At 39.8% G+C, this 16,291-nt stretch overlaps 1 protein-coding gene across 1 annotated transcript in view; it reads left to right on the top strand.

Annotated features, from left to right (window-relative positions):
• The window catches only part of EGFEM1 (EGF like and EMI domain containing 1), a 453,091-nt gene extending 437,018 nt beyond the window's left edge, over positions 1-16,073 (top strand). Inside the window, exons 7-9 of the mRNA XM_070242505.1 lie at positions 765-959; positions 8,544-8,672; positions 11,052-16,073. Of these exons, the coding sequence (XP_070098606.1) occupies positions 765-959; positions 8,544-8,672; positions 11,052-11,134 (407 nt within the window). The 3' untranslated portion in view covers positions 11,135-16,073. The remainder of the gene's footprint in view (positions 1-764; positions 960-8,543; positions 8,673-11,051) is intronic.
• Positions 16,074-16,291: the final 218 nt, after the last annotated feature.

Raw genomic sequence — 16,291 nt, forward strand, 5'->3', positions numbered from 1 at the left:
GAGACCATTGAATTTATTTTAAGTTTCAAATTCTTTATCAAAACTTCATGAACAAGGTCTCAGAAAGTCTTTTCCTATGTAGATGAACTACAGTAAACTTGGAAACGAGTAAAAAAAGTAGTGACAGGATATACTTGAGAAACAATTTGGGGGCTATACTTTCTGTAAGGCAATGCATTGTGATAAAGGTGATGAGGAACACAAATATGCCCATGAGTTCATAATGTCTATTTGATCTCTCAGTGCCTAAAAGCAGACATTGTTTAAATTTTCCTGGATGTGGATGAGCGTCTGCAAGTCAGTATAGTCTGTGACTAACTATGTATTGACTCTTGGGAACATATGATTGTACTTGTAAAGAAGGCTACAGAATTGGAAGTGATGGAAAAACTTGCATCTCTAAGTCACTGTGAAGAATTTACTGTATCTCTTCTAAACTGCTTCCACCCTCATCCTGTTCTTCAGGAGCATGGAGACCACATATTCCTTAACTCAACCTGTCCTCTCCTTTCTCTCTTCACACACTGAGATCTTTCTTTTCGTTTTGTTCTCTCTGCTGCAGTTTCAACTTTGTGCTTGCTGCTTCTCCCCTTCCTTTACAACAGACTTTTTGAAATGGTCTTCTCAAAGAGTTTTACCTTTCATTCACCCCCTGCCTTGGCTATCTAGTTCAAGCTTTCTCATTTCTGTCATCAACCGTTGCTCAGTTTTCCCTTCTTTTAACCAGCATGTTGAATCCAGACATTTTTCCTGTGTGGTGTTAGCTTTAGATGATGATGAGCTGGAGGAAGAAGAAGAGGAATTGGAAGGCATGAGGTTTCCAGGCCGTTATTCAAGAGCCCACCTCAACTGCTTCATTATGTTGCTACCTCGCTGCCTCCCACCTACAAAGATGAAGAAGATGCGGAGGAAGAGGAAAAAGAAATTCGAGGAGAACTCAACTGCTTTGCGCAAAGTTGGTGGGTAAAAGAATTGATCTCATTATTCTCACCTCTTTTCTTTCCTTTAAGAAAATTCACAAATTCTTTTATTGACGATTTTATTATCAATATTGAATGCCATCAAATGTCTTAACATGATGCTAGTAAGAAAAAATGGAGCCAAAATCACTTTTTCAATGCTTCCTATCAAATCCATCCTCTTTAATCTTTCTTCCCTTTGCAAAATAAAGGGTTGCTTTGCAGGTATGAGTGGAAGTGGGGGTCAGGGTGGAGGGGGCTGCTGAAGTGTGATAAACAGTGAAATGGAGCTGAAATACATCTTTAAGGTAGCGTAATGGAATCTTTTAGTTCTTATAACTATTAAAACTCCACTAGAAGTCACTTTTACATAGTTGAAATTTACCTTAAATAGCCTTAAGATTTAGACCCTTTCTAGATTTTAAAATGCAGAGAACCAATTGTTCAATATGCTCAAGTGGACCAAGAAAATATTTTTAAAATTTGAGCAGTTTTTCTTATATCTCCACGCAACAGAATTCAAGCGTCAAATCACTCCTGATCAAAATAAATTAGCATAACCTCTTTCAGAAGTAACAGTTTGCAGGCAGTCTGCTGCTTCTTTTTCTTTTCCTTGTGAGACAGAGCTGCTCTTTTTGTTTTCCCTCTATTCATTGTATTTTAAGAATAGCAAAGCTTGATGATTGCTTTAGAATGCATTGGGTAAAATGGCTGGAATATTTTTATGCTATGACCAATCAGATTAATAATATGAATAAAGGTGTCTGCATAAAAATAGCAATGCTTTAGAGTTTCTTAATTAAACTCCTGATATCTTGGCTACTCAAAGTCAGAATAGAAATAGTTTAGGGCTACGAAGGCAGCCAGAATTTGAGTGGACAAGATCTGGAGAGAAGAGAAGCTCAGACAAGTGAGACAGACAATCTCTGCTGCTTGTCCCCTTGAAGCATTTGCTAATGTATGGCCTGCCCGGGTAGGGAAGCCAAGAAATCGAAAGACAGCTGCTAATAGGGTGAGGAGCTAAGCACAGTTAGTAGTAGTATCATGGTGAAGGGCAGGTACAGGTTAGAGCTCAGGATCTGCCAAAATAAAGAGGATGTGGTAAACATGACAGGCTTTCCATTGGGATGTCTGAAAGATACCATCTAGAAGCAGGGGCAAAACTTGAAATGAGACAAGCCTTAAAACAACTGAAATATCTCTATCCTTATTCGGATTAACGTGATTGAATGGAAAGACACATTATGGTACATTTATACAATAGAATACTATATAGCCATAAAAAGTAAAGTAGTGTACACATAATACAGGTGAGTTTCACAAACACATTGAATGAAAGAAGGTTGATAACCAAAAAGTATGTTTTATGATTCCATTTATATAAAGTTCAAAAATAAGGAAAAATCATCTATGGTGATAAAAATTAGTATAGTGCTTAATTTGTGAGACTAATGATGAAGAATCATCCAGTCCCCTTTGAGTTTTTGGGGTGCTGGCAGTATTCTATCTCTTGGTCTGAGTGGCATTTACATGGGGTTGTTTGCATTGTAGAAAAAAGTATGAAGTGAACACTTGAGATTCGTGCACTTCTCTGCATGTATGTCGAGTCTCAATAAAAACGTTTACTTACGGAAAAGAGACTTTGCATAAAAAAGCCTGAAATGAAAAGCCCCAAATGCCAGGAACATTGATTGTTCTTGTATTTTGAAATCAAGGGTAATTTCTTTTCACTTTTTTAAATATTCTAAATATTCTTTAGGGACTACATTTCAATATTACAATTGGAAAAGGTAAAATAAGCTCTATTTTATCTCTTGGCTGTTGTCTTTTTCTTGGACTCTTTGGGAAGTACAGTCAAAGATCTCTTTTTTTTTTTGAGAAATTAAGGGTTTCATCTCCCTTTTCAGTGGTGTAGACAGTGTGAGCTAACCAAGATGGTATCACATTCCAGTTTGTTTAGATCATAGCTTGGGACACGACTGCAGTTTGAGCTGTGAGGACTGCATGCATGGAGGTAGATGCCAGGAAGGGAAGAGTGGATGCTCCTGCCCCATTGGCTGGGGTGGCATTCTGTGTAATGAAAGTAAGTGACCCCCTGGGGAAGTGGTAAGAGGGTGATGAGTTCTCCTTTACTACTGGTAAACTGCTGGTGATGAGTTCTCCTTTATGTGTGTTCTCCCCAAAATGTCTTAACAAGGTAGGCAATTGATATGGGCGAGAAACCAATTTATTTGTTCTGCATGAAGAATGCCTGTGAAGCGCTGAGCTTCTAAACTGAACATGTGATTAAAGGGGAGATTTTGTGTTTCCCGGGAAACTTGATGTGCTGTCTCTTGTTTATCCATGAAGGTAAAAGTTAATAAAGGATCCTAATATTCTAGGCCTATAAAAATCCCTCCATTTAAATAAATCATTAGGCCCTGGCAAGCTATTCCCAATGAAGGAAAAAAAGAAAGGATTTGTGCCACAAAGTGCGATTAATGGAATCGCTTGACTCTTTGCTGCTACTTTTTGTTTGCGTTTTTTCTTTTCCTTTTTTAAAATATGTTAGTGAAGTCAATGATACTTTTAACTTTTTATATGTCTTTCATGAGAAAATATCAAAAATTTACAAAAAGATGCCCCTAATAAATCTTTTTCTTTGTATTTTTGATGGAAATATACTTGCAGGTACTGAAACTGCCAAGTAATAAAACAAAACATATGGACTATCTTTCTTTCTTTCTTGTTTTTAAATTTACCTTATAAATTTTTTAATAAAAGTGTTTTCTTAGTCTTTGTGATTGGCTTGGAAGATGATATGAGCAGATTTTCTTTTGAACCCCCTGCATATGGGAAGGAAGAGCACAAATATTGTCTCTATTATGAGATAGATGCAAACTTGAGTCATAAAATAGTGAAGTGGTTTAACCAAGATTACTGGTTAGAGTCCTGAGGAGCTTCCTCAAGTGTAGCTCTGATCATGTTTCTTGGCTGCTCAAAAAATTTGTGTGCCATTTCCTGACACATAAAGCATCCACTTCTAATCCAGTCATTGGCAAGATCTAAAACCAGGGCCTCATAAATCCTTTTCGTTTTTTACCCCAATCACAACTCTCTACCTGGCTTATCATTTCCAGAAAACTAAGCCACTCGCTACCTAATGCTTTGCCAATTTTTAGCTTTGTGCCTTTTGCTAAACTGCTGCCTTTGATTGTCTATTGCCACTTATTGCATGAAGCTTTCTTTGATGTTCTCAGTCGAGCCACAACTGTTTATATTTTCAGTGGATTTAAAGTCTCTCTCTGTCTCTCTCTCTCTCTCTCTCTTGACATTGGACTTGAGTTAGCTATGCCCCTATTCTATCTCCCTTACTAAACTGAGAGCTCGTTGACCAGGTCCTATTCTTGTTTCTCCAAACTGGAGGTGCCCAGGGCATGAATGAACAAATGAATACCAAATAAAATTTGGTATTGAGATACCCAACTATATTAACCTTCAACTTGACATACTCAACTATATAAAATTGAGATCAAATAAGTGTTACTGCATGACGATTAGAGAGTAACCTTGTATTGTACTTTTTTTTGGTAAATATGAATCTTCAAACCCTTGATCCCTAACATGGCAGCATGAAAAATAAAACTAAAAACCTATCTCAAATACATCAGAATAAAACATCTCTGATATAAAATTAATGCTATTGAAAATGAACTTGCTGATAAACATGAAGATAAGATGACTGTTTCTTTGGCTTTGGAAAACCTTGGGAATCTCTCAAGTGTTCACCTGGTCTTGTAAAGGGGAGGCTATGTCTGAAACCAGAAGCTTATATCTTCTTTGCACTTCCTCTCTGTCCTTCTTTCATTCTTTTTACAAAAACAGAAACAACAATCCATTTAGGAGAAATGAAAAAAGTATTCATGAATTCTTTAACAAAAAGGGGTAGTGGGAACATTTTCTTAAAACTCCCTGTAAACTGCAATAAATGGAAGTGACCAATCATTCATCACCCATATTTTTGAGAGTACCAGCTCTTCAAATGCAGCAAAGGAAATTTAAAAAGAATGCTCAGGGGCTGGCCCAGTGGTGCAGTGGTTAAGCGCCCACATTCCGCTCTGAGAGCCCAGGGTTCAGCCGTTTGGACCACAGGTGCGGACATGGCATTGCTTATTAAGCCATGCTGTGGTAGGCGTCCCACATATAAAGTAAAGGAAGATGGGCAAGGATGTTAGCTCAGGGCCAGTCTTCCTCAGCAAAAAGAGGAGGGTTGGCATCCGATGTTATCTCAGGGCTAATCTTCCTCAAAAAATTTAATCAATTAATTAATTAATTAAATAAAATTTAAAAAAGAGCATTCAGCAGGGATCTGGAAAGTTAGTTTTTGCATTGAGTAGATCTTCTAGCCTGATATCTTTCTCTGTCTATAATGAAAATATCTACTTTGATATCTTAGGAATTTCTTCAAGTCATTATAATGAAACAATTTAAAAATTACCACGTATTATTAATTTTAATAGCACATTTTAGAACTCCATTGCTTTTGAAGACATTTCACATTGTGAGACTCTTTCCAGTAGAAAGGAAAGATAGGAGAATTTTCATATGACAAGTGAATGGACTATACATGGAAGGGAAGATTCATGACTTCTTCCAAATTATACAACCATGGTTTGGGGCATATTTGCTTTTCTTCTCCAGGGTTGCTCTGTTTGATGCGAATGAAATATTTAGCAAATCCTTATACTATGTGACATCATATTCTACTTTCCAACTGAGTGTCAGACAACGGTGTTGGTTTGCCAATCTTGATGGCTTGCTATAATCCAGATACAATGCAACCTATTTGAACTTCCTTAGCTTCATTTTCCAGGTCATTTTTAAAATTGTCCCCTCCGTTGTTGCTATAAGAATTCAGACTTACTACATGTAAATTAACAAGGGAGGCCTCCTCCAATGTTTGTTGCCAGTTTCTTACTCTCTCATTCCTTTTGTTTTTCTCCTTCCTTTTCATAGTAGCCTAGAGCTTGAAAACAAAGAAAAAAGTGAATAAGGAGCCAAGCTTCTATATTAACATCTGGAATAGTGTCTGTGGGTAGATGGAGGAGGTGATAGGAATGTAGTTTTGTAATATTTAGCCAATTACAATAAAATGGCAATTAAAATGGTTACTGAAAGTATCTTAGGGGATGTATTTACTCAAGTTAAACTTAAAGTCACAGACATTTTTCCCAATTTATTTTTTTAGTGGAATACTGAACATTTCCCCAAAAAACAACAAACCAAAGAAAACAGTTGTTTGCTTGACTTCCTCAATCTTTGACAATGCAAAATACCTTGGGACACTCAAGATGGTCTTAGCTGCTTTCATTCCTGGTTAAAAATTCATGACTTTTTTCTACGTTTTCTTCCCCGTTTTCAAAATGGACGGTTCAGTTTCTCATTAATGTTGGTGAGAGTTATACAGCATAGATGTCTAAATAGCTTTGAAATGTGAGCATTAGAGTTTAAGGAACAAGATAAATTTTTCATGTGAACCTTGTTAGCAGTACCTCTGTCATCATCATGTTAACTAGCTGTGCCAGTGCTCTCCCAGGAATGATTACGCCATCCTAACTAGGAACCTGCCAGAGACTCTTCCTGAGTCTGCAGGTTACAGAGATTTTAACTACTTGGTATCCATTCTAATAGAAAGACAAGCTTTTTTTCCCCTTCATTTGTATTACAATAAGTATGTTATACTGCTTGTTCACCTTCTCCATTTTCTTCATAGCTTGTTCCCCAAAGGTCAGTGGGAAAGAGTGTGGCAGCATCCGTGATGGTCAGAACAGAGGCACCTGTGATGCTCTCACTGGGTAGTGCCAGTGCCCCCAGGGATGCTTGGGCAAACCTATGAAGATGGTAGGAATGTCTGGTGCTGGTGAGAGGAGACAACTCTTGAAGTTCTTGAGGTTTCTAATGAGAAATAGACCAAGTGAAAGTTGCATCTGTATTTTTCAAGGTGGCCTTTGTGAAGACATAAAAGGCTATGTCTTGTGTGTGTGTTTGTGTATCTATATGTACAAAAGTACAATTGCTTTGACCAATGATATATGTAATAGACCAAAATAAATGAGGCTTAAATCTCCAACTGTGATCCAAGTGGGATGAATCCTAATACAGAGAAAGGCTTTTTCTTCCTCTAAGCAAAAAATTGAGTTTGTATGTGCAGGTTTGGACATAGGAGCTGGAGAGAATTTATTTGCTCTGCACAACAGAAGAAAAAATGGAGCTCTTTGGGCAAATTGGGGAGGAAAAGAGATTACAATCAGAGACAAAAAGGAGAGGAGGGGAGCTGGCCTCATGGCATAGTGGTTAAGTTCAGCACATTCCACTTCAGCAGCCCAGGTTTGCGGGTGTAGATCCTGGTCACAGACCTACACCACTCATGAGCCATGCTGTGCTAGTTCCCCACATATAAGGTAGAGGAAGATTGGCACAGATGTTAGTTCAGGGCTAATCTTCCCTCAAGCAAAAAACGAGGAAGATTGGCAACAGATGTTAGCTCAGGGCTAATCTTCCTCAGCAAAAAAAAAAAAAAAGAAAGAAAGAAAGAAAGAAAAGAAACAGAAGAGAGGAAACAAGAAGAGAAATGATGGATGAAAAACTCACAAAATACCAATGAGTGCTGTGTGTGGATTTTTCATGGAAACCAGTGAAGAGGCTGCATTTCTTTCATGGGTGGATAAAGCACCCAGAAAACCCTCCTTTACAGGCCCAGGAGCTGAAGGCAGAGAATCAACGAAGATAGACGTCTTCAGGGATTGCCAGAAATCATAGATTCTCACAGGTCATGGAACTGGGGAGATGGAAACTAAGTCCACTTTGCTTTCGGAGGTGCAGGAAGGCTCCTGTGGGCATCCTAGTTATTTATCCCCCTGAACAACGGTGATTCATTTATTCAAAAAATATATGTTAAGTGTTTGCAAGAAACTGTGCCAGGCATTCTGATATTGTAACAACAACAAAAAAATTAAAAAGACCCTGGTCCTTCCATGTGGAAGTTATGGTCTTGTTCAAAGCAAACCTAGGTTACAAATGTTGGTAGGTATTACAAATTAAATATCAATGTCTGCTTGGAGGTCAGACCATGCAGACAATGCAGACTGTGTGAGCCATGGAGAGACTTCTAGAGAAGTGCCACTTAAGCAGAAGCCTGCAGAATGAGGAGACACGAGAAGGGGGGAGAGTGAGGGAAGAGCATTCCGGACTGAGGGTGCCACATGTTGCCAGACTACAGTGGGAAAGAGTGAGGTGCATTAGAGGAACCTGACGGAGCGAAAGGCAGTCGGGGAGACATTAGCTCAATGTGAAGTCAGCCAGCACGGGGCTCACAGGTCTTGTTAGGTTTTGGATTTTTAACCTGACAGCAATGGCAAGTCATTGCAGGATTTTAGGGAGAGGATATACAATCATATTTGTGGCTTTCAAAAGATCTAGCTAGCCTCAGTCCAATCGGGTTAGAAACATCTAACCTTGTGCAAGCTCCTTATTTCCTGTAAAAACAGCTCGAGCAAGTGTTGCATGTGGGTTAATATTTGCCTTGTTTGTCCTTTCACCCTCCAGGATGCCCAAAAGGATTATTTGGGAAGAACCGCAAAAGGAAACGGAACTGCGCCAACAATGGCCATTGCCACAGGTTGTGTGGCGCCCGTACGTGTGAGCCAGGGTGCTATGGGAGGTTTTGTCGTCTGAGTAAGTCACAGGCTAAATTTGCTAAATTTGCTCCCTAGGTGAAGCAAGGATGCTCATAAAAGTACTGACAATATGTTAGACAAAGAAGGAGAGTTAAAAATCATAGCATTTTATACAGTCATATCACATACATATGATGATGTTCCAGTCTTTGTTTAGCCTCCTTACATTACAGAGTCTGGATGTTGATGAATGAAAGCAAAATATTTCTGAATTCCTTACATTTTTTTCAGTCAGTGTTTACTTTATTTATTGAAGGAAGATTGTTAATTGTTCATTTCAATGGACATTTGATAGTATATAGGAGTTGAATATCAAAGGCCCAGAATAAGTTTCCTCTATTTCTGGGTTCTAGTGCAAAGCAATCATTTTCTAAAATGTCTAAAACAGGCTATTCCTTTTGCATTTTCACCATCAATCACATCTTGCAAAAGATACAAGAAAATATAATCATTAAATACTTCAGCCTATCAGTAACTTTTAGGGTTTCTCCCAGTTGGTCAGCTCTGGGTGCCCACCATCCCATCTTGAAGCTGCGTGCAAGGACTTGTGAGCCTGAAACAATCTCCTCTCTGGTCCTCTCCTGTTCCATATGCCCTCCTCTGAAAATCCTTCCTGAGTGGCTTCAGGAATGCCGTGACCCGTTTCTCAAGACACAGACCTTTTAAAGTCTTATATTGTATTTTTCATTGAATGTCTGTGGATCTCACCTATTTTGTAAAAGCCATGCCCCTTTAAAACAGAGAGTAAATTTTGGATATTCCAATAAGAGAGCCAGTGGAGGCATCATAGAAAACTGAACCCGGGTCATGAGGAAAGGCTAGGCTTGGATAAGCAAAGTGGAGCAGAAGGGAAGAGGATATGGAAGAATGTGAACAATGCAGGTGCAGATGGTGTGTTCTAGAACATCATATACCTCCTAGAACAGGCCAACAGAAGAAGACACCTAGAAACAGCATCACTTCTGTTATCCTCCTCTAGGCTAACAAGACACACTCTATTTTTTAGTAATAACTTCTGAATATTTTATAAGGTAATAGCAGATGTTTTGGGAAAAATCATTTAAATCGTAATTCATCTGGTCAAAAATTCAAAGAGCAGGGGCCAGCCCCATGGGCAAGTGGTTAAGTTCATACCCTCTGCTTCGGCGGCCCAGGGTTTTCCCAGTTCGGATCCTGGGTGCGGACCTAACACGGCTCATCAGCCCATGCTGAGGCAGGTCCCACATAGCAGAACTGGAAGGACCTACAAGTAGAATATAGAACTATGTACTGGGGGGCTTTGGGGAGGAGAAGAAGAAGAAGAACAAGGAAAAGAAAGAAGATTGGCAACAGGTGTTAGCTCAGGTGCCAATCTTTTAAAAAAAAAAATGTCAAGAGCAGATGGTGGTGGTGGTAGTGGTGGTTAGCATTTTGAATGTGACTGTCTTTAGAAAAAACATCCACGTTCCCATTCCTCAGGCCTCTTCTTGCTTAGCCTTGAGGCTTCATTTATCAATGCCACTTGCCTGGTCCTGAGAAGTTTGAGTTTGCAACCATGTATTAGTTTTCTAGAAGCTGTCATAATAAAGTACTACGGTCTGAGAGCCTTAAATAACAGAAATTTATTGGCTCGCAGTTCTGGGGGCCGGACGTCTAGGATGAAGGTGCTGGCAGGCCGTGCTCCCTCTGACGGTGCTAGGGAAGGATGGGTTGCAGGCCTCTCTCGCAGCTTCTGGTGGTTCCTTGGCTTATGACAGCATAACTGCAGCCTTCGCATGGTCTTCTCCCGTGTTAAGCGTCTCTGTGTCCAAATTTCTCCTATTTATAAATAGACCAGTCTTATTAGGTTAGAGGCCCATGCTTCTCCAGTGTGACTTTATCTTAACTAACTACATTGGCAGCAACGCAATTTCCAAATAAGGTCACATTCCTAGGGACTGGGGGTAAGGACATCAACATACGAATTTTAGGAGGACACATTTCAATGCATAACAAGCCCTGAAGAGACACTAGATTGCCGAAAGAGGTTAATTCCTGTACTTTCCCTTTTTTTCTAATCATATTTCCACAGTTATATTTTCTTAATATACACAATTGTTGCATTTAAGTATTCCATCACGCCTGAGTTGTCCCCTGAACCACTGTTATACATGCTGAACCAGGAAGAGGAGGGTGTGGAAGCCAATACAGGGAGGCGAGTGTTCTGGAATGAGCAAGAAGCGGCCTACATCCAGGAAGACAATAGTTGTAAGAGACCTTGAGGCCTGGTGGGACTGGGAAAGGACTCAAAACTTGGAAGGCACAGGAAAGATGAGAGAGGGAGCATATAATTTATTATCCAAATATAATAATATTAATAGTGAAAAAGGGCCCTGTTAATAATTCTGTTCTGTTTTAGGCGTAACTGTACCACTGGCAACTGGGACAAGGATTACCCTACATGTTGGCATTGTAACCATCACTTTAAATTATCTCAGCTAATAATAGCAGATATTAGCAGATGCTAGTAATTTCCACCCACCAGAAAGTCAAGTGGCTTATTTTGTTCTCTTCAAGCAGCTTTCGACAGCAAAGCCTATATGGGCATACAATGCAATTACCTTGAGCCTGGAGAAGACTTGAAGGATGTTTTATTTGATAAGACCCATGGATATCTGTAATGGGGGAGAAAAAAATTGTCAGAGAGATATTTTGGGAAGGGAACTGAATTACTCTAAGTAACTCCTCAAAGAGAGAACTAAGGGTATGTTTTCCTGAATGCGAAGGTGAGACTTTTTCAAATTAGAATTCCTATGCTGACTAACATCCCTAAAACTTAACAGCTAGGGGAAAATAATTAAAGAAAAGCCAAGCACCATTTCCCAAGATGTGGCCAGGATAGTGCTGCTGTCACAATGAAAGTTTTGTGTTACCTACGTGATGTAAGATTATTTCCGATTACCGTATAACGAAAGGGAATGGAAACAATGACGAGCCTTCACATGGAAGCTTCTCCATCATCTCCAGGCTGCAGCAGGAGGAATATGGGGCCTGGCAGGCCTTAGCAGTCCTTGGAGAATACTAACTATAGGCACCAATGGAGCACATTGAGAAGCAATTTCTCTCCCGGAAGCACCAAAGCCTTTTAAGTAGCTCAGGCTTCACTGTTCTCATCCCGTTGCCAAAAAGCAAATGAATTGACTGATTTGAAAGACATTTGTTTCCCTATTTTTTTGGCAGTCAGGATGATCCCCTTGTTTTCCCCATAATCAGGCCCCACAGAACAACACGGCCGTGCACTAACAATGTGAAAGAAACAAAGCGTGGTTTTCAGGTGACTGGTTTGCCTCAATCTGCTTGCAGCCTGTCCCAAGGGGGCCTACAGAGCTGGCTGCTCTTCAGAATGTCAGTGTGTGGAGGAGAACACCCTGGAATACAGTGCCAAAAATGGCAGTTGCACCTGCAAATCTGGTTACCAAGGCAACAGATGCCAGAAAGGTACAATCTGATGATAAATTCTCTTTCTTCTCTAATAAGAACACTCAGCCTTTGTTCAGCACCATATGATCATTAATTAGTTAATCCACCAGTGTCCTCAGGAGATGGGTAAGCTTTATTAATCCCCGATTTGCAGGTGAGGAAACGGAGACACCGGGCAATAAAGTTATTCAACCTTGTCTTCTCAGTCACTGCTGTTCGCTGTCCCCTTGCTAGCTTGAGCAAAGGAAGAAAGATCACATTGGCAGAGGCTCGTATCTTAAGAAGATTAAAGCTGGCCAATCACGACTTTGAGCTGAACTCAACAAGGGCACTGCTGGCTTCCAGTGTCAAAGAATCATTTTCTTTATATCTAAAGATTGATCATTCAAACAAATACAATTCAAACATTCTAACCATAGAAAAATTTTGGAAAACTTCAATTTGGTTATCAGTGTGGTCCTTCCTCAAACTTTTCAGGATTACATAAGTATTTTTTATAAATCTATAAATAAATTTTATGTCCAGCATGATTCTAATTTTAAGTAAAATATATAAATATATATGTATGTAGATGTATATAAAATTTGGAAAAAAGTATTCCAAGATGTTAGTGATGGCTGTCCCTGGTTTGTGGATGCGTGGAATGCTTCTCCCTCAGTGTCATCTGCATGGCTCTTTTGCTTGTTCAAAGAGTCTCATGTCACTGTTTCACTGAATCTTGTCAGTACCACCCTACCTAAAATTGCAACTTGCGAGACTCCTTGAACTTTAAAAATTTTTTCCAAGGTATGTATCATCGTCTAACATGTTATTATTATTATAACACATTTTAATTATTATTATGTCTAATATTTATTGCCTGTCCTTCCTGCTAGAAGCTAAGCCCCGTGGGGGAAAGGATATCTATCTTTTTTGTTGACTGAAGTAGCCCCAAACTTCTAGAACAATCCTGACATATAGGAGTTGCTCAATAAGTATTTTCTTAAATGAACACGTAAATGTGGATGGTCCAATTTTTATTCTTTATCCATTTTTTTCATGTTATCATGCATTCTTAATTAAGCACTTGTTACTATTTTATTCAGGGGAAATTATCACAGCATTTTTTTCTCTTTAATATATAGGAAGACTAAATATATAACAAATAAAATTATGAAAACTAATAGCAAGTGCCCTTTTTGCCTTTGAAATGATCCGAAGGGCAATCTTGTTTAAAATCAGGAGGAGCCAATGGGTTGGAAAAGAAGCCGTACTCTGTTGGGCCCACTTCCGGAGGCAGGCACTGGGGTTGAAGCCTGTCTCTGGCCCTCAAGTATTACACATTGCTCCTTGCATTGTCATCTTCAGAGAGTCTGCGGACTTTTCCGGTGCTGACTGGGAGCAAGACTCTTCCAGGTAAGACTCTCCAGGTACTGTGGCTACGGAACTGGAGTCTGTGAGCAGCAGTGTCCATCTAGATTTCATGGACAGAGAGCCATTTATGTCGCTGGATTGCAACTTTGTAAGCAAAGGGGGAAAGAACTTGGGGAAACTGAAGCCTGACTTTACACAAAGGTGTTTAATATGGTATGAGAGTGGGCCCCATGCCAATCTCTGAATCTCCTCCTGCTTCAACTGACTTGTAAGCCTAGAGTCAGTCCCTTATTCATTTCCCCACTAGAGAAGTCATGCCCTGGACATCAACGCATGAGGAGACAATACCATATACACACACCTGGGTACATTTAATTTATTCTGATAACATTTTTTTAAAGCAGCTGCTGAATATAGTATATTGGAAAATGCTTCTGAGATTCCCGCTGTGAAGGAAAATGAGTTGAAAGTATATGTAAATCAGCAAAATAGAGAGGTCACCATAATCTCTGGAAAACATATTATTTTTCAATCAGATAACTTTGTCCAATTCTGATATTTTTGTCTAACCACAAAATGAAATTATGAATCAGACTGGAGCGGGTGAATGGGATCACCTTGATTGACAGCTGAAATCAAGGCGAAAAGAGCTCTCCAAGAGTTGAGCATGATGCAAATCAGGCCTGTTGTTTTTCTTTCTCTATTTTAGGAGTGAAGTAGACCAAGTGCTCCGAGAGCCAGACATATCTTTAAAAATCTTAGCTCCAGACCTGTGTCTAGATTGCAGATGAATAGTTAATTAAAGAGTGCAAATTGTTTCAATGGCACTAATGAACGCTGCTCTCCACAATCAGCACCAGGCCTTGTTTAGCCCATCAGCAATGACTTCTAAGAGCAGAAGAGCTAGTTTCTACACTAATTTGTGAAATAGCAAACAAGGGAGAGAGAGAGAAAAAAAAATAGACAGCCAATGTCTTTGCCTTGTTTTGATTAGTTTGTAGCCCGGGGTACTTTGCCCCCAGCTGCAGGCAGACCTCTGTATGTGGAAAACTCTGGCCCAGCGAGCCACTTGAGTTCATTTAAGGAGGCCCATTCAACTGTTGTGTCACCAAAAGAAGGACAGATTTTTGTTACAGTGGTTCCATTTTGAACGAACTTCAGATTTTGAACTCTGGTGGATCTCTAAAAGCAGGTTAATTGACTTGAAAGGTGCTGCTCACGTAGTATGGCAGCATAAGTGGGGTTTAAGTGGCTTAGAGCACCAGTTTCAGAGGCCAGAGGTTCTAGGTTCAAATCCTGACTCTGCTGCTTATTAGCTGTGTGACCCAGAGTAAGTCACTTTACTTCTCAGAGCCTCGGTTTCTTATGTAAAATAGAGATAAAGTTGCTTGTGTCATATGGTGATATTTATGGAAATATAAGCTAATTTATGTAAAGTGCTTGGCACAGAGTACGTGATCAACAGATAATAGCCAGGAATGGTATGAACATTCCAGAAAATGTAATAATTCTATTACTCAGAGACTCTGCCCAGGACAGGAAGATACTTCACAGCCCAACTTGGTTTAACATAACTTTCCACAATTGTCACGTATTTAGGAAACTTTCACTGTTTTCCCTGTGTTAAAAGAATGTTTTCTACCAGGTTTCTAATTCTGGGGGCTTCAACAGTACAGCATACACTGAAACCTCTCCCTGAGCCCTCGGTGGTCCCTGCAGCATCCATCATCTTTTTCCAGTTCAAAGGGCATTCAACAAAGGAGCGCATGTTCCTCTCTCCCCACCTTATGCATTGTTCACTCTTCTAAAATACACAAATTACAAACCTCGAGAGTGACTATTCTGGCTTACAAAAGAAGCAAAGTCTGGGAGAACAGGATTCAGGCAACCATTTGGGGACAACTTCCCGAACACCGCACCTCCTAGGCTTCCTTTACAAATTACATCTCATTTTCAGGTTTTGTTCTGTGCAACTGCCTCCGAAGACATATATCAAAATTGCTTCCATTGTTACTGTCTGAAAAACCACATTTTCAGCAAAAAGCCAACCTCTGTATCAGTGTTTCCAAAGTGACAAGATATAGCATCATGTTGATTTCTTCAGGGAGTATTTTTGGAAGTGCTGTAAATCCTTGGAGGCTGCTTGAATGTTTCTTTCTTTGCAGCTCAGTCATACACACACACACACACACACACACACTCATACACACACTTCCAACTTGCAACTCACTTAGGCAAGAGCAGAAATCTGGGACCATCTTGAGATTTATTATAAGTCTTAGCTCCTTTCTTTCTCTTTCTTTTTATATTACAAGCCTGCCCGATGGCCTCTGGGGACCACAGTGCCAGTTCTCCTGTGGATGCTGCAAGAATGGAAGTCAGTGCAACAAAAAATCTGGCAACTGTGATTGTCTTCCTGGTTACATGGGAAAGGCCTGTACCATGGATAAGTCATTACCTAGACAAGATAACCAAGAAAGTCAACAAAGTTGTTAGCTTTTATAAGTGCTTACCACTCTCAACTGCTTTATGAGATACTGTGTTAGGATACATGTTTCAATTATCTACTGTTGTGTAATAAACCGTCCCAATACTTTGTGGCTTAAAACAATGATTTATTATTTCTTTTGATCCTGTGGGTTGAGGAGATGGTTCTCCTGCTAGTCTCACCTGGAGTCACTCCCGTAGCTGCTTCTAGCTAATAGGTCAGCTGGGACTTGGGTTTGGCTGGGCTTCTCAGCAGGAACCTGGCCTTTGCTGTACACAGCATTTCCACAAGATTAGCCTCGGCTTCCTCAGAGCGTGGCAGTCTCGGGATAACAGTCC

This window comes from Equus caballus, chromosome 19 (genome assembly GCF_041296265.1).
Source record: "Equus caballus isolate H_3958 breed thoroughbred chromosome 19, TB-T2T, whole genome shotgun sequence".
Lineage (NCBI taxonomy): Eukaryota > Metazoa > Chordata > Mammalia > Perissodactyla > Equidae > Equus > Equus caballus.